Genomic DNA, 19927 nt, shown 5'->3' on the forward strand with positions numbered 1-19927 from the left:
CAACCCCGTTCGGCTGAAAGCTGTTTGGGCTCCACTTCTTATTTATACCGAGACCCATTGAAAGCAATTGGCGTGAAGGTCAATGCAGAGGATGTATATAAGATAATTTCGGAGGGTCTAATGTTAAATTCTTAGAATCACCGTATATTAAGAATATATAGTTTCCTTAACAAGTTTGGGTGGAAACCAAAATCACGAGATAAATCTATAACTCACGTATGGCCTAAAGAACTTTGAGGGGGAACGGGGTCAACCCCATCTGGACCCAGTCGACCCCGTATTTGCAATAATAGGCTTTTGCATCTGTCACTGCAATTCAATGAGCCTAACATGAAATTCAACGAGCCTAACGTGAAATCGAGCAAGCCTAACATGAAATTCATTGAGCCGAACATGAAATTTAACGAGCGTAACATGAAATTCACCGAGCTGAACATGAAATTCACAATATTAACATCTTCCATGGTGATTAACTACATGGGGTTTAAATGCATGGAAATGATCGTGAAGTGAAGTGAATTAACCATGAAATGCATAGAAATTATCGTGAAGTGAAGGGAATTGATCGTGAAATACATTGAATTGACTGTGAAGTGAAGGGAATTGACCGTGAAATGCATGGAATTGACCGTGAAGTGAAGCAAATTGACCGTGAAATGCATTGAAATGACCGTGAAGTAAAGGGAATTAAGTATGAAATGCATTGAATTGACCATGAAATAATGGGAATTGACCGTGAAATGCATGGTTTTGACCGTGAAGTGAAGGGGAATTGCCGGAATTGATTGTGAAATGCATGAAAATGACCGTGAAGTGAAGGGAATTGACCGTGAAATGCATTGAATTGACCGTGAAGTGAAGGGAATTGACCATGAAATGCAAGGAATTGATCGTGAAGTAAAGGGGAATCGCCGGAATTGACCATGAAATGCATAGAATTGACCGTGAAATGAAGGGAATTGACCATGAAATGCATAGAATTGACTGTGAAGTGACGGGAATTGACCGTGAAATGCATGGAATTGACCGTGAAGTGAAGCAAATTGACCGTGAAATGCATTGAAATGACCGTGAAGTAAAGGGAATTAAGTATGAAATGCATTGAATTGACCATGAAATAATGGGAATTGGAGTGAAATGCATGGATTTGGCCGTGAAGTGAAGGGGAATTGCCGGAATTGATTGTGAAATGCATGAAAATGACCGTGAAGTGAAGGGAATTGACCGTGAAATGCATTGAATTGACCGTGAAGTAAAGGGAATTGACCATGAAATGCAAGGAATTGATCGTGAAGTAAAGGGGAATCGCCGGAATTGACCATGAAATGCATAGAATTGACCGTGAAATGAAGGGAATTGACTATGAAATGCATTGAATTGACTGTGAAGTGACGGGAATTGACCGTGAAATGCATGGAATTGACCGTGAAGTGAAGCAAATTGACCGTGAAATGCATTGAAATGACCGTGAAGTAAAGGGAATTAACTATGAAATGCATTGAATTGACCATGAAATAAAGGGAATTGACCATGAAATGCATGGATTTGCCCGTGAAGTGAAGGGGAATTGCCGGAATTGACTGTGAAATGCATGAAAATGACCGTGAAGTGAAGGGAATTGACCGTGAAATGCATTGAATTGACCGTGAAGTAAAGGGAATTGACCATGAAATGCAAGGAATTGATCATGAAGTGAAGGGGAATCGCCGGAATTGACCATGAAATGCATAGAATTGACCATGAAATGAAAGGAATTGACCATGAAATGCATGAAATTGACAGTGAAGTGAAGGGAATTGACCGTGAAATGCATGAAATGACCATGAAGTGAAGTGAGTTGATTGTGAAATGCATGGAAATGACCGTGAAGTGAAGGGAATTGAAGAAGATGGTTAAGATCGTTGCTTCTACCTTTGGGGGGGGGGGGGGGGGGCAAAACCACCACCACCATTGAAAAAGATGGTTAAGATCGTTGCTTCTACCTCCATGGGATCCACTCTGATAATCATGTGACAGTACCCTCATTCCGATGACATTTTAAGGTGACAGTACCTTCCGTCCGGTGATAATCTTTATTTCGCCGATTAATTTCAAGTTTTTCTTCAAGGGAATGCGACTAATATGGTGAATATTGGTAAAAATACAGAGTGTGAATGTTTTTTGTTTTTGTTTTATTTTTTATTATTATTATTTTTAATGTTGTTTTTGTGGATCACACGTGGGCTGTGTGGATCATTCAACTAGTGTTGATCCCACCCGCACATTGTGGACCCACCTGACCCACTACGAATACCACTGGGTGACTACGAATCCCACCTGGGTACCTTTTTGTGAATGTTGAATGAATGAATATGCATGTGCATGTGGTTGTCGACTGTGAATGTTGAATTACAGGAATGCATATGTGGATGCGGATATGTATGAATGTAAATATAAATGTGTATGTTGAATTGTATGAATGAAATTGTGAAAATGGGTGTAATATTGTATGTGGAGGTGGATTTGTATGAATGTAGACGTGGAAGTGCATTGGTTGTGAAATTTGAAATGCATAATATAAAATTGTGAAAGTGGATGTGAATATAGAGTTGCATGAATGAAAATATATAAGTGGATATGGAAATGGAGTATATCTGTATGAATGTGGATGTGGATTGTATGGTATAAAAGTGCGATAGTATGTGTGAATGTGGAAGTTAATGTGAATGTTGTTTTCTATGGCGTGCATGCAGATGTGGTTGTTAATATGGGTGTGGATGTGGATGTGAATGTGAATGTAGTAGTGAATGTGAATGTTGAATTCAGTATGTAAATGTGGTTAGAGATGTGAATATGGATGTGGATGTGTATGAAGATATGGGTTTAAATTGTATGGATCCCCTAAGCAGTGTGGATCTTGCCTAGGGGGTGGATCCCCCCTGAGCACTGTAGACGATGAGATCCACAGTATTCAAAGGGATCTACCCCTAGGTAACATCCACACTGCTTAGGGGATCCATACAATTCAAAATTTACAACCACATTCATATACACTTCCACATGTGCATTCATACAATTCAACATTGACAATTACATCCACATGCGCACCATAAAAAATAACATTGACATCCACTTCCACACATATATATATATACTTTCACATTTTTACACCATGCAATCGACATTCACATTTATACAAATCCACTCAACTTCCACTTTCACTTCTATACTTTCATTCATACAAGTCCACATTTACATCCACTTCATAGTTTTATACTATACAATTCAAAATTCATAACAAATGCACTTTCACACATACATTCATACAGATCCACATCCACATCTAATATTACATCCACTTTTATACTTTTCATTCATACAATTCAACATCCACATATACCAACCACATCCTCACTTGCATTTATAGAATTCAACATTCACAGCCCATAAACATATCCATATGCGCATTCATTCATTCAACATTCACAACTCACAAACACATTCACATGCACATTCATTCATTCAACATTTACAAAAAAAGGGTACATAAGTGGGAACCACAATTACCAAGTGGTATTTATAGCGGGCCAAGTGGGATCCATAATTCCCAAGCAAGATCAATACTGGTTGAGGGATCCACATTGCCCACGTATGATCCACACTAACAAACCTTAAAAAAGTCACACTATATACTCTTAGCTTTATCCTCTATATTAGTCACACTCACTTGAAGGAAAACTTGAAATCCATCGGCAGTATGAAGATTGTTGCTGGATTGAAGGTACTATAACATTAAAATGTTGTCGGAATGAAGGTATTGTCATCGTAAACACGTCAGATGATTGTCGAAGTGGGCCTCACGAAGGTGGAAGCAATGGTGTTAACCACCTTCTTCATTGGTGGCGGTGGCCTCCTCTCCCTCTCTCTATCTCGATTCAGTGGTGGTGGTGATGGTCCCCTCCTCCCTGCCCTCTCAATTCGGTGGTGGTGGTGGTCTCCTCTCTTCCTTGAATCAGTGGTGGCAGTGATGGTCCCCGCCTCTCTCGATTCGATGGTAGTGGTGGTCTCCTCTATTTCTTGAATCGGTGGTGGTGGTGGTCCCCTCTCCCTAAAAAAAAAAAACAAAAAAACCTTGAAAGTGGGTTGGAATGTGAGTTCGGCCCCACAAATATGCTTAGGGAATGATATTATGGGGCCGCCGCACATCTCCATTGAAAGTCATTATGACCATTAGCTTGGTGAAATAATTTTAAGGGCATTGCCCCATGAATTGGGGAAGAAGACATTTGGAGACGACTACACCAAAGAAAATAACAGTAAAAAAAAAGGTCATCATTATCTCTACTAAAGGCTACAAAGGCCTCAAATGACTACAAAAGTGAATGAACAAACCAAATCTTCTAAGTAGTGGGCCCATTTGTGGCTTTGTGGGACCCACAATCTCTTCTTATCGAGAAGACATTTGCAAGCCATGACCTTATGCCGGAGCATGTGGGCATAAGTGTAAAAAAAGGGCAAAATGTCATCTTAGGGCTAAGAGAGTATAGCCCCAGGAGAAATTAATCATTTTAGCCCTGTCATCATTCGATAGGACTATTACAGTAAAAATCCCTGGCAGGGGACATCTCGGTGCAGGGCGCGATCCGCGTCGGTCCCTATAACTTCATCTTGGTCCACCTCCGCCCCTCTCTCTCGCACGAGTGAGAAAACAAAATGCAATCTCTGCTCACTCTTCCTGCCAGCAGGGGAGCGAAACCCTGCAACATCCTTCCCTACAAAGCAATCGACAGCTCCAGGAAGTGGGCCCCACGCTGCTTCCCGTCACAGCCGTTGGGAAGAAGAGGGCTCCACACCTGCTGCAGCTTCAGTAAAAACCGCAGCGATCATGGCATGGTTGCTGCTGCTACTGTCACCGGCATCTGCATTCTCAGCGATGGGAATGGAAGGAGGAGAAGTAGAAAGTTAGCAACTGCATCTTCGGCCGGTGCCGACAATTGGAGCGACGGGAGTAACAGCGGCATCGATCTCCTCGGGCGGATAGCTTCAGCTGGAGAGCTTATATCAATGGCATTCCCGTTGTGGGTTGTATTGGCATGCGTCATTGGCCTCTTCAGACCTTCCTCTTTCCTTTGGTTGGATTCGAAGTGGCAGATGCCTGGCCTCACCATCACCATGCTCGGTAGGAATTACATACCGTTTGATTTGATTTGTTTTTAGGGCCTGTTTGGATGCCCTTAAGTTCTTTTAAGTTGTAAGTGACTTACCTGTAAGTGACTTACAGTTGAAAGTTACTTACAGGTAACCTGTTTGGATGTAAGTTGTAAGTCACTTACAGGTAAGTTAACTTTTTCTGTTTGGATAACCTGTAAGTTACTTACAGGTAGAAAGCTGTATATTCACATCGAGCATATCTTAGATTGGGGAATCGTTCTAAAATGTTATAATCATATAAAAAAACATGGGATCAAATATGTTATTTTGTTAAGCCCATCAAGATGAATATTTGAGATAATTATTAAGCTAAAACAATCATCAAGTGGGCTATAAAAGTGGGCCCACGAATTCGAAAAATCTATAATATGGAGTAATAACTCAATTTAAGCATTGAGAATAAACTTAAAAACATTAATAGAAAATGTAGTAATTAAATTACTTGCATTCCAACTGTGCAATCTGATGTAATTTTCAAGGGCCAGCGCATCATCAATCCCACTCTATCATCAAAGTTTTTCTCATTCTCTAATGAGGAGTTTGATGCTCAGGATATAAGAGATTCACAAACACTGATGTAGATCGTTAAATTACTTGCATTCTAACTGTGCAATCTAAGAGATTCACCAACACTGCGAGTACATCACAGGATCACCAACCACAGGCCACAGTGAGACCAACCAGATAAACGATCTACAGGATCACCAACCACAGGCCACAGTCCCTGACGGTTTCATGGGATGCTGCATCACATGGTCCGTTCGGATTAGACGCCCATGACATGTGTGAAAAAATACGCAGGTGCGTATCGGTGACTGTTTGGATGCCAGCGTGCCTTATAGAGTAACGTCAAACCACTCCCGTTTTCAAAGGAGAAAAAAAAAGGGTAGATGAAACCCTACCGTTTTAGGAGGAGAAGAGACGGAAGGTAGTAACTGCAGCGAGAGATTGCAGAGATGGAGAGAGATTTGGTGGGTTGGTGCGTTTCTCCCTCTTCCCCTCTTTTAAAAAAATCTGACCGTTGAGCCTGTAAGTGACTTATAGGGAAGTGACTTCCCACCCCCATCCCCCTGCAGTTTTTTGGGAGATTTGCCTGTAAGTGACTTACAGGTTGTAAGTTACTTACAGGTGATTTTTCTCCCCCAAACACCACCTGTAAGTGACTTCCCTGTAAGTAACTTCCCACTTACCCAACTTACAGGCATCCAAACAGGCCCTTAACTACTGCATTTGGCCGCTTTTGCTTTTTCGGGTAGGGACGGAAAACCGGCAACTTTTAAATTATTTTAGTAAAAACGCCTACCTTTGGCTGACAAAAATACATTTTGCCCCCTTTTCACCCAAGTTTTCACTGTTTTACGCCTCGGAAGTGCTGAACGTAACGGCTAGGCCCATTGCATTGTGACATCGACTCTCTCCATCCTGTGGTCATGATCCAATATATGCGTGGTGATAATCTGTAGGCCCCATCTTGGACGAACCATTGGATGAGCTTAACCATTTGATCCACCGTACGGGTGGTGCACATGTAATGACCTTTTGTACAGGTGTTGCCCGTCTACTACACAGGGCCCAGCTGGAAGATCTTAGCCAAGAATTGATTGACATTTATTGCATTGTTGGGATGAAAAATATCCAACGGTCTCATTCCATGAACCAGAAGTTGGGATGATGGTATGCCGCAAAGGCTGTAAAGGTAACGGTGGCAACCATTATACATTACGGGGTCGTAATAGCCGTAACAGCTATTACAGAAGAGAAAAAAAAAACTAGTAACCGCTGTTAACCTGTTACGCCCCCCTCCCCCTATAAAGGCCGTAATAGCCCCATAATGATCTGTCATGGGGCACATACAAGTTTTTCAGTTTTTTTTTTATTTTTTTTCAACGTTACAGGGCAGATATCGGTATTTTGAGTTTTTTTTTTTTTTCAATAAAAAAGCGATCATAACGGCCATTACTGGGGTTGTAACAACTATTATGACCCGTATCGTAAAGGTAGTAGAGATGCCGTTATGGGCACCATTACCGTTACGGAATAGCTTGGTTGGGATTGTTCAACCAATTTGATTTTGGGATTTTGACATTAAGTGTTCTAAAATTTAGGTGGTGTAAATTTTAGGGTGTGATAATTTAGGTGGTTTCAACTAGAAGTTAGGGTCCATGTGGTCAACCAGTTTCCCAAGATAATTTTAAGACATAAGCCAAAGAATGAGAGTGATAAGTGGGCCCGACGACACAAAATAGTAGGTATGACACACCCATTGTTGAAACGATGCCTGCCCACCATTGAAACAGCCAGGGCCCACCTTGATGTTTGGGAGAAGTCCACCTTGTTTGGTAGTTTTGTTAGATCAAATTAGGGCGTGAGCCTAAAGATGAAGTAGATCCAAAAATCAAGTGGGCCAGATTGTAGGAAATAATAGCTATTGAACACCCATCATTGAAACAAAACTTCCCACCATTGAAACATTTGTGTGTTCACTGTGACGTTTTTGAGAAATCCACCTCGTCCACTGGGTTTGCCATATGATTTTAGGGGGTGGGCTTAAAAATGAGGCAAATCCGAAACTCAAGTAGGCCACATGGCTTGAAACAGTGGGTATATTGAACGCCCACTGTTGAAACGCTCTTTGGTTTGCAACTGAAAAAGTCGTGTGGCCCACAGTAATGTTTTTGAGAAATCCAACTTGTCCGCCATTTTCGTTAGCTTATTTTGGTGGGCAGGCCCAAATATGAGGCAAATCCAACACTCAAGCGGACCAAACAACCTGCAACAGTGGTATTGAACGCCATTGTTGAAAGAGTGCTAGTGCACCGTTGAAACTCATGTGACCCACCGCGGTGTTTTTAAGAAATCCACCTCATTCACTAGTTTTTCCAGCATATTTTAGTCGGTGGGCCCAAATACGTTGAAGATCCAAATCTCAAGTGGCCACACAACTTGAAGCAATGGTATTAAACGACCACCGTTAAAATGGAGGAGCTCCAAAAACTCGTGTCCCACCGTGATGTTTTTGAGAAATTCACCCTGTCCATCATTTTGATCAACTCATTTCAAGGGGTGGGTCTAAATATGAGGCAGATCCAACACTCAAGTGCCCCACACATGCTACACTACTTGAAATAGTGGTATTGAATGCCCATCACTAAAACAACACCAGTCCACCTTGAAACATTTGTGGCTCACCAAGGAGTTTTTGAGAAATCCACCCCATCCACCATTTTAGGTGGTGGGCTCAAATATGAGGCAAATGCAACACTCAAGTGGGCCACACGACCTGCAATAGTGGTATTGAACGCCCATTGTTGAAACAACACCTTTGAAACTTGTGTGGCCCAGTATGATGTTTTTGAGAAATCCACCCCATCAACCAGTTTTTCCAGCTCATTTTAGTTGGTTGTGTTGTGTTTTTTAGAATAAAATTAAATTTCAAATATAAAGTTATTTTTAGAAAGTAAATAAATATATTAATTATTAAAACTTCTCATAAATAGTGTGTATAACCAGTCGGTAGGAGAAGGGGTTTTTGCTTATGCAACCGGGGTTTAAATCTCCTCGAGGACGGTGCGAGGCACCGTCTGTGCGTGCGGCGTGGGCTGTAGGGCGCTTTATTAGGCGCACTTAGCACTTAGTCTTTTTGGCACTTGGTTCAAACTTTTTGGGCCATAGTACCTTGATGTTTTATTACATTTTTTTGTTGATTGAGAGTAATTGTGACATGATTGTACATGTGGCACCTATGCCATGTGTCGCTTATGTGGATACAGTTTTTCCTGTTGGATAACTGCTCCTGTCTGAATGGGTATAGAAATAACTGTCATAGGACAAAGAGTCATGTCCTTTCATGGAAAGGCAATTATTTGCTGTGAATGGGTATGGATTTCTTGAAGAGGCACTTTAACACCTCTTCAGGAAGAAATCCATAACCTTTCAATTGATATAAATCCTGGATACTATAATCCAGAAGAAGATACTCTTAATCCTTAAGATTATATCATCTTCTGTGCAATTACTCTCGATCTGATCTCTTGCTGAGTTTTTTCTGAACGTCTTAAGGCATATCGGTGTCAAAACTAGAGATCTGTTCAACACTTAAATGTGCAAATTTTCGTGTTGAAAATCGGATTGAGAGTTCATTGTATCCTGAAGACAATTTGCAGATTACCTTCGTTTGCGCTTGCTGGAACTTCCAGAAAAAGGGCAGCAAATCTGTCTTGAGAAATTGACTCTTCAAGTCAAGCCTTGAACCTGATAGATCTGATCGTCTCATTATCTTTTTTTTTTTTTTCTTTCTATCCTTCATTGTGTACAAGAATCACTTACATTTCTAACAAGTTGGCCCATATATGATGAAGATCTAAAACTCAAGTGGGCCAAACGGCTTGAACCATTGGTATTGAACGCCCACCTTTAAAATGGAGAAGCTGCAAGAACTCACGTACTATTGTGTTGTTTTTTTAGAAATCCACCTTGTCCACCATGTTTTCGTTAGCTCATTTTAGTGGGGTGGGTCTAAATATGAGGCAGATACAACACTCAAGAGGGCCACGCTACTTGAAACAACGATATTGAATGCTCGCTGCGAAAACAATGTTAGTCCACTATAGAAATATTCATGGCCCATCTAGGTGTTTTTGAAAAATCCACCCCGTCCACCATTTTCATCAGCTCATTTTAGGAAATTGACCCAATTATGAGGTAGATCCAACACTCAAATGGGCCACATGGCTTAAAGCAGTGGTGTTGAATGCCCACTGTTGAAATAGTCATGGGGCCCATAATGATGTTTTTGAAATATCCACCCCGTCCACTGGTTTCTTTGTATGATTTTAAGGGGTGGGAATGATCTTATGACTGCTTTGGATGGCATATAAATAGCATGGTGGGCTCTAGGAAGATTTCAATGGTGTTTGTTCAATATCCAGTGTTTCCTTCAATGTGGTTCACTTAAGTTTTGGATCTGCCTCATTTTTGGGCCTTGCCACTAACATGAGTTGGAAAACTTGATGGATGGGGTGAATTTCTCAACATGCATCACGGTGGGCCCTACTTACATCACGGGTCAAGCCGTTTGGATGGCGTATAAACATCACAATGGACCCCAAGAAGGTTTCAACAGTAAACATTGCCCTCCTTACCGTTTCATGCCGTGTGCCCCATTTGAGTTTTGGATTTGCCTAATTTTTGGGCCCACCCCTTAACATGACTTGGCAAAAGGGTTGATTTCTCAAAAATGTCACGATGGCAAAGGTTCTCATGGTTATCCAAACCTTTGATGTCATGGTCCCTGCCATGGATAGACTATGCTTCTCCATATTGTAAGATGCTAATCCTTTGATCAATGGTTTTCAAATAGACAATTGAGAGAAAGCACAAGAACTACTTGCATTCAGCAAGAAAGCCAAAGATTTGATGGCTAAAGATATTTGAATCTGGTAGATCTTTGGGGCACAAACCCTCTTATAGTGGGATCAGATCAATGGTCTGGATCACCCAACCATAGGTCCCAGTTGTATGGGTTTGGTGCCCAAGGGCACAATACATATTTATGGAGGAGGATTAAAGTAAAAATTCCCCCTTCTCTTATTTATCTATTGATGTTAACTTGATGTTATCCATGTTGTCTAGGTATGGGAATGACTCTTACTCTTGATGATCTGCGAGGTGCTATGTCAATGCCCAAGGAATTGCTTGCAGGCTTTGTCTTGCAATACACAGTAAGTTCCAAACCCATTTTATTCTAGTAACGCCTTCCAAGACTTGTTTTTGCATGACTTAGGCTTTAACAAATGTTAATTGGATCCATCTAACCACTCTAGGCATAAGAGAGGAGAAATGATGTTTGGGGTGCACCTCATAGTTTTTGTTGTGTGCATCACCTAAGTGTGGCCGTGCTATTGTCCATTTGGTGGATCTCATTATGGTTTGGTCATGTGGTGAAATCACAACCTATGAACCATTCACATGTCCATTGGTTAAATTTTCCCCACTGAGCATGGGTTCTTTCTTGCTCTGGGCCATCCCGTACCGAGGACCTGAATTTGAATTGAGTGGAGATTAAAGCCATTTTGATAGGTTTGGAACTTCTTTAGGAGTCATTGGGCAGTCTGTTATTGTGAGGGTGTCGCATAGAAGGGAAGAAGAAGGAAAGAAGATGTTGGTTCTAATAAAGAGATATAACAGAAAATAAAAAAATCACAAACAAGAAATAATAAAAGAAATATTTGGAGAGCTGGGATACGTTACAGTTGTAGTCTTAAAGACATATTTGCCCCCACAAGGAAGATACTCAATGCATTGGGTCTCAGCAACTCTGCTTCCGGTAGACAACAACTTTCCTCCATGATGAGTGGCTTGGATCAGGTGCATGCAGGATCTCAACGACACCGACCCAAGCTTACTCTTTCTGATTTGCCTAGAAGAAAGAATAGAGAACCTAGAAAACTAGAGAGATGGAGAAGAAGATTGCCTTGTTGTTGTGTAAATGGAATGAGAAAACATGAAACCTTTATATCGATATAGAAGATAGCTGCTGGTTTCGAGGCGCATGCGGGTGACGCGTTAATGACATGTCGGTGCATGCCGGCTCATTTATTATTGTGTTAGTGCATGATGACTCTTTGCTCACGTGTGCAACATAATCTATTTAAAGAAAAATAGAAAGTGCCCGAGTTAAAGACACACCATACCGTGCCTCGCCACAACCACGACCCCCGCGCGCGAGGTTGTTCCCTTGGTTAGTCTTGCTTTCCAATTCAAACTACAAGCAAATGGATCTAATATAAAAGGTTTCTTAGCCCATTTCCTCTCCAATGTGGGACTAAAACCAACACAAAAAACAAAGTGGATAACCAACACTACAAGACAATAAGGAAAAGACAAAATAGGAAAACAAGTTTTTCCTAATTGTTTAAATCCATTTTTTCCTAATAGGAGAAGGCAAAAGAAAAAGATATTGGGAGAATGCGAGTGCTTAGGGAACTTCTTGAAATTGCGTGGATAGTCTAACTCAACACCACATGTTATACGCAAAAGCTTGATGAAGCTTAGAATTACGGTGAAGTCCTAAAGGGGGAGTTAATAGGACTATTTAAAAATTAATTGCCTACTTAAATGATTTACCAATTTAAACAAGGCATATGGTCCAATTGCATAGACTATAAGAGTTCAACAATTTGAGCAACTAGTCTACGTGTGAGATAAATATCTTGTGTGTGCGTGTACAATCACTTAAACGCCTAGCATACAATCCATTCAAGCATTCATTTAATTCAATCAATTAAATTTATAAGCATGAATAAAAATGTGTACAAATCACAATTGCAAACACAAGGATATATATAGTGGTTCAGCTACTTGCCTACTATACTCTCGGCAGACGCACTCTCCTCGAGTATACTAGATTTCACTATCTTGGAGGTTTTAAATCAGGTTCGCCTTTAACCTTTATAGCCCTACACAAGGGCTTACACGTACACACCCGTGTCAGTGATGGTCCTACACAAAGACCTACACGAACTCATTTGTGTTGGTGGAACACGTTTCCACTTGTGTCGGTGGCTCCCACAGAGACTTAGTTTTCTATCGATTAACCAACAACCACTATTGTCCTAATCCAAGGACCTAGATATTCTCCCACAGGAGGCTCCCACGGAGACTAACACGTATGCACTCGTGTCCGGTGGCGGTTCTACACAAGAACCCACGTACACTCCCACTGGAGACAATCCTACACAAGACCTATTTGAGTTTGGGTTATAAATTGTATACTCAATCTTACACAAGGAAAGATAATATGGACTCTAAATTGACAATCTTAATTGTCTGATTGAGCCTTGTTGATGCACCTACTTGAGATGCTTCATCGATACTCTCCCATTCTTCAATTAGCTTCTCAATTGCTCCCACGATTGTTGATGCAGATGCTCCAACTCCTACAATTAATTGCCTTGCATTTGATGCCTCAATGAGATGACCAAGGCAATGGAAGGATGGGCAGTGGTGAATCTCCTACAACTAAGGCTAGTTGTTTCCAATGAAGGGATTCATCTAATTGGGGATTCTAGGCTTGTTTAGACAAGGATATACCAATGGGATTTGTGTCTAAGCCCTAAAGAATCCAAAAGATTATTCTCACAATGAAGTAGAGCTCGGAATGCTCATAACAAGTGATGAATCACAAGGTGGATTGCATAATCTCAATAGATTAAAGGCTAGAATAAGTGTATATGAGTGAGAAAACACCTAAGCTCTAAATTTATCAAAAACACCTTAAAATGCCCAAAGACTGAATGCTCATTATATAGAGAAAGTTTTGCAATGGCTATAAAATGGTCAGAAAATGGCCAGTTCGATCGATCGATCGAGCAAAACAGATTTTCAACAGAAAACTCGCTGGACACTTTTGAGTGCCATCGATTGATCGAACTTGGCTTATCGATCGATTTACCAAAATGATTTTACCTAGAAAGCTTGTTGGACGATTTCGACTACCGATGATCAATTAGGCTAGGTCCATCAATCGATCGACTAGGGTCACCGATCGATCGAGCTTCGATTGACAACACCTATGAGCCTACTATTTTGGGCTATATGCTCCGAATCTCTTTTAGCCAATTTTATCATGTTCCAATTGGGCTCCTAAGGTTGAGTGATGATCAAACAAAGGTTTATTTATTGAAGGAGAAATCATCTAGAGGTTAGGTTGTTTTGGGTCTAAGGTTAGGGTCACCAAGGCATCTCAATTTACTCATTCCTTCACTCCTTGATGCTTCATGTTTTCATGTGTCCTCGGTCTTCACCTTCCAAGGGCTCAACTGACTCACCAACACACGTGATTGACAAATAGGTGCACTAACACTTCTTACCCTAAATTACACTTTATGTTATTGCTTAGTAAAAATTACAAACTTAACCTTAATTACTAGCACTCTGAATAACCAACCAAAGAACAAAAATATGCAAGAGTACATGACATACTAAGACATTAGCACACATGTATACACAAACATGTGACACATGGTGCATCCTCTAATACTTACCCACCAACCCAAGTTGATGCATGGATATCAAAGGTGCCCATTGAACAAGTCAACAACTTGATTTCCATACTTGACACTACTGGTGACTTTCCCCCGCACAAAGTGGTTGTCTGCTTCAATATGCTTAATTCTCTCATTGAAAATGTTGGGAGACCACAACTTTCCCTTCTATGTGCAAATCAATGGGATTAACAATATAAAATATTAGTGAATGATTTTAACACAAACAAGAAAATCATAATACATTTAGGATGCAAGAGACCAATATTTTTAATATGGAAAACCCTTCGATATGAAGGGAAAAGCCATGGGATCTAGTCCGACACAAATCCACTATAATAATAATAATGGAAGTACAATCATCAAGCGACCTCTCTTGGATATGTTCACACCCCAAGTGCAGGGTTGTGATGTAGTAATAAACTCGGTAAGACCGAGGTCGAATCCACAGGGACTGATACCTGTACGTTATCTGAAACCAAGTAGAACTAGAACTAGACTAAGATGTGATCTACACCAAATAGAATTTAAGAAATAATTGTGGAAGAATTATCTAAGACTTTCAGGAATTCTGAGAAAGGGAACTAGGGATTCAGAGGATCCACTTGTAGAGATCAGGGCAAGGAATGCCAAATCGGTTACGTATCGGCCGTATCGGCCGATACGTAACGGTAACGGTGCGAACCGTTACCCGTTTCGGGGCCGTATCGGCCGATACGATTTTTTGTACCCGTATCGGCCGATACGGGACCGATACGGGCCGTTACGGGGCGTAACGGGCCGTTACGGGCCCGTAACGGGCCCGAAACGGTAACTTTTTTTTTTTTTTTTTTTAGCACTGTTTTTGCTGTTTTTTTGAAATCTCTTGCGTCCAAACTATTTCTAACTCCTTCTACTACTAATTTCGACCAACCTTAGCTAGGTATTTGATAGAAAAACACATTATATTATAGATTTTTTTGAATCAAAGCTCGGTAGGCCATTTTTCAGAAATTCGTCAAAAATAGGTATTTATACTTTTTTAATATATTTTGCTGTTTTAATCATTTCATATGATGTGTTAATCATAGTAGAACATGTTAATGTGCATTTTACAGATTTGGGGTGCCATTTAATAATTTTTTAATATTTTTTTCTATTTACGCATGAATTTTGGCCCCTTTTTTTAAAATTCGAAAAATCAGTTTTTAATGGTTGTTTTGCTGTTTTAATCATGCCATTTGATGTATTAATCATAGTAGAACATGTTAATGTGCATTTTACAGATTTAGGGTGCCATTTTATATTTTTTTAATATTTTTTTCTATTTACGCATTTATTTTGGTCCTTTTTTTGAAAATTTGAAAAACCATTTTTAAATGATTCTTTTGCTGTTTTAATGATGTCATTTGATGTGTTAATCATAGTAGAACATGTTAATGTGCATTTTACAGATTTGGGGTTCCATTTTATATATTTTTTATATTTTTTTCTATTTACGCATTTATTTTGGCCCTTTTTTTGAAAATTCGAAAAATCATTTTTTAATGATTCTTTTGCTGTTTTAATGATGCCATATGATGTGTTAATCATAGTAGAACATGTTAATATGCATTTTACAGATTTGGGGTGCCATTTTATACTTTTTTTATATTTTTTTCTATTTACGCATTTATTTCGGCCCTTTTTTTGAAAATTCGAAAAATCATTTTTTAATGATTCTTTTGCTGTTTTAATGATGCCATATGATGTGTTAATCATAGTAGAACATGTTAATGTGCATTTTACATATTTGGGGTGCTATTTTTTATTTTTTTTATATTTTTTTCTATTTACGCATTTATTTCGGCCCTTTTTTTGAAAATTCGAAAAATCATTTTTTAATGATTCTTTTGCTGTTTTAATGATGTCATATGATGTGTTAATCATAGTAGAACATGTTAATGTGCATTTTACATATTTGGGATGCCATTTTATATTTTTTTTTCTATTTACGCATGAATTTTGGCCCTCAAAAATAATTGCAAACACCTAAATGTAAGATATTTTCATATTACATTCATTCTAATATATCTATCATTGATAGTAGATAGTTAGAAAATTAAATATATGAATTTTGTAGTCAAATTCAGGTTATCTAGTTCATAAATTCATCAGACAGTCCGATACAACTTCTCACTAAAGAGTGGACCGTTACACCACCGTAAACATGTTCCAATTTATAAATGAATGCATATTTGGAATGCTTAGAATATTTCGGATTTAATCCATATTTTTTCATATTTTTTTGGCAAAAAAAAAAATTTGCGCCGTTACGGGCCGTTACGCCCTCGTATCACCGTTACGCCCCCGTATCCGTATCGGTTTTGGAGGTCACCGTTACGCCAACCGATACCGATACGGGACACCTTGGATCAGGGAGATCGTATGCTCGCATATGGAATTCAAACTGAACTTACTTGATTTGGTTCTCAAGAGATGAAAGGTATATAAATTAGGATGGATTCCATCATCTAACCATGCCCAGGAGACATAGCAAACAACAGGGTTAAACTAATTACCAACCAATCAACAATGTATGAAGATCAGGAAGGGTACTGTCATCCTACCATGCCCATGGGACAATGATGAACAACAGGGCTTCCTGAGAATATAAAACTGGAAAGAAAGTATTCAAGGCCATTGCAGATCCATTGTAATTTCAGTCACAACAGATCATTAAAGACACAAAACATTCCTTTAATTAACTAAAAAAAACCACATCAGTTCAGTTTAAACCAAAAGAAGGCATAAATAAAGACTCCCATCACTTTACAAGCTTCACCTCTTAGCCCTAGCTAAGAGGTTTAGCCGAGCATGATATAGGTTAAATTCCAACTAAAAAGAAGAAGAAGGAAAAAAAGAAAAAAAAAACATTAAAGGAAAGGAATAAAGGAAAAAGGAAGTAGAACACCACCGTTTCCACGTAGCAGCAGCCGAACCCCACTGTTTCCACGTAGCAGCAGAACACCCAGAACGTGCTTCTCTCTCCTTTTTCCTCCAGCCGTCCCCTCTTTTTATAACTTCAAAGAAGACGGTGGCTGGAAGTGCGTAAGAAGCTCTTACGCACTCCCTGTTGCAGCAGGAGACCATTTCTTATGATGAAATTCTCCGGGGCCCATTCTAGAACTCAGACAGGAGATCCACTCCATTCAGCAGCTTCTCTTTGGAATTTTCGGGTAGACAACCGGTTTTTTTTTTGCTGTCTGTCGATGCAGCTCAGGGAAGATTTCATTCCGTCGTTCATCCTTTTGTTGATCCGATTAACGCATACTCGCACGCATCGAGAGAAAAGGACACCTAGGCTTGAACTGTAGGGCCCTTAGGCTCCTAATGGACGGCCCTGATTAAGCCAATGGGCCCTGATGGTGGCCCACAAGAGAGGACCGCAACCTCTGTTGCGAAACAGAGGTCGCGTACCCGTGCGCTGTGATGGTCGGTGGTGTCCGCAGTGATGTTTTCAATGAAATCCACTCCGTCTACTGAAATGCTGGCGAAAAACAAGTAAGAATTGACTGGTTTTATATTGAATTCCGTGTGGCCCACTGATTCTTTCGTTCCACCGTTCACCATACATTGAACGGTTAGGATTATGCAGAACCTTCCATGGTGGTAAAAAGACGCCTAGGCGAGGGTCTACCCCAACCTCTCGTCACAATGGACGGTCCAGATCTTCGTAATAAGCGCTGATTGGGGCCCACTGCTGAAAAACGGACGGACGCTGTCCGTCCGCTGTTGCCGCGGAAGAAGAAGACGGGTCAGCCCGTCTTTGACCGGGCTGACCGTCCGGTGCGGCGCGGGCGCTGTACCTCATGTACACGCGCTGTACATGCGGAGTAGACTGTGATGATCGTGAGAAATCTGCTCCGTCCATCCGCTTTGACACGTGGTTTAAACCGTGTAGAACAATTTTGAAGCATATCCAGATATCAGGCGGGCCCCACAGAATGATTAAAGGGCTGATCTGTCCATTGGGCCACTTCCACAGTGATCCAGGGGCTGAAATTTTACGTGTACGGTTTATTTATGGTCCTCAAGCCACGTGTGAAGTTTCGAACTGATCAGATGGTGGGAACCCTATGATCTTGCATTTTGGACACTTTTCAGGCCACTTGAGCTTCGATTCCTCGATTTCCGCGGACCCCTGGTGTATAATTTCATCGCTCTTGGTCTTCTGGAGTCCGTCCCCTGCTTTAGTGTCATCAGCTCGGTAAATCCATGCTTTTTAGTGTCCTTTCCCAGTCCAAGCTCATGAAGACGCCCTGCATCACAAATTCATTTAAATTAGGCTATTAAACGGTGTCATGCTTGTAAATTCATGCAATAAGTGGGTCTGATATGCAATATTTGACCCTCAACAGGATATCGCAACTATATCACCCAAAGGCGGATTACAAGCAACATGAAAGAAATGAATTTCTCACCAACTAGGGATTGTAGAAAATCTCCAACACAACCCTTGGAGAAGACAATCGAAGATGTCGGCATTGTGGATGGATCCTCACGAACCCGGATGTGAAAATTTCGATAGTAGAAGCCTCTTGATCTTCTCTTCCACAAAGCCCATACTTCTCCTCTTTCTCCTCTTTTTTCTCCAGGAAAGAAAACCCCCAAATGTTGCTCTAACTCTTTCTAAACAAAAGAGCCCCTTTTCTCTCATTTTAGTTGCTTGGACAAAAGACCAAAATACCCCTCATACGCATGTGGCACTAAAAGCTACTTAAGCTCACATATGTGGGTCCCACTTAACATGAGGAAGGACCCCCCAACAATCTCCCCCTCCTGACTGATGAGGAGGGCTCCACCATGCCCAAACCTACCTTGCTTATGCAAAACTCATGCTGGTCTCTAGATAAGGCCTTGGTCATCATATTCAAACCATTCTTGTCGGTATGGATCTTCTCAAGTTGTAGTAACTTTTCTTCATGAGCATCTTGAATCCAATGATATCATTCATCTATGTGCTTTGACTTGGAATGGATACTTAGATTTTTACCGAAGTGGATGGCACTCTGACAGTCACAATAAACAACATAACTGTCTTGCATCAAGCCAAGTTCTTGAAAGAATCTTTTCATCCATAACATTTCCTTGCAAGCTTTTGTCATTGTAATATACTCAACTTCTGTAGTAGATAAGGCCACACACTTTTGCAACTTGGACTCCTATGACACTGCTCCCCCTACAAAAGTAAGCATATACCCCGATGTGGACTTCTTGAAGTCAATGTTGCCTGGCTTATTTGCATTTGTGTAGCCTTCTAACACAGGTGTACCACCTCCAAAGCATAAACACACCTTGGATGAACCCTTGAGATTTTTGAGAATCCATTTAATTGCTTCACAATGCTCTTTACCAAGATTTGAAAGAAATATGCTAACAACACCAATTGCATGTGCGATATCGAGCCTCGTGCACACACACCATAGAATACATCAAACTTTCTACTGCCGATGCATAGGGAACTTTCTTCATTTCTTCTTTTTCTTTTTCACTTGAGGGACTTTGTTCACTTCTTAACTTGACATGACTTGCAAGTGGAAAACCGACATGTTTTGCTTTGTTCATATGGAACCTTTTAAGTACTTTTTCAATGTACATTTCTTGTGATAACCAAAGCTTGCCGACCTTCCTATCATGAGAGATCTTCATAGCCTGAATTTGTCGTGTGGGTC

The 19927-nt window shown here is 40.4% G+C and overlaps 1 protein-coding gene across 1 annotated transcript in view; it reads left to right on the plus strand.

Moving 5' to 3' along the window:
* Nucleotides 1–4520: 4520 nt before the first annotated feature.
* LOC131241162 (probable sodium/metabolite cotransporter BASS1, chloroplastic) overlaps nucleotides 4521–19927 on the plus strand; it is a 41303-nt gene continuing 25896 nt past the window's right edge. The window contains exons 1-2 of the mRNA XM_058239867.1: nucleotides 4521–5158; nucleotides 10822–10910. Coding sequence (XP_058095850.1) covers nucleotides 4693–5158; nucleotides 10822–10910 — 555 coding nt within the window. The 5' untranslated portion in view covers nucleotides 4521–4692. The remainder of the gene's footprint in view (nucleotides 5159–10821; nucleotides 10911–19927) is intronic.

The sequence above is a fragment of the Magnolia sinica genome, chromosome 1, assembly GCF_029962835.1.
Source record: "Magnolia sinica isolate HGM2019 chromosome 1, MsV1, whole genome shotgun sequence".
Lineage (NCBI taxonomy): Eukaryota > Viridiplantae > Streptophyta > Magnoliopsida > Magnoliales > Magnoliaceae > Magnolia > Magnolia sinica.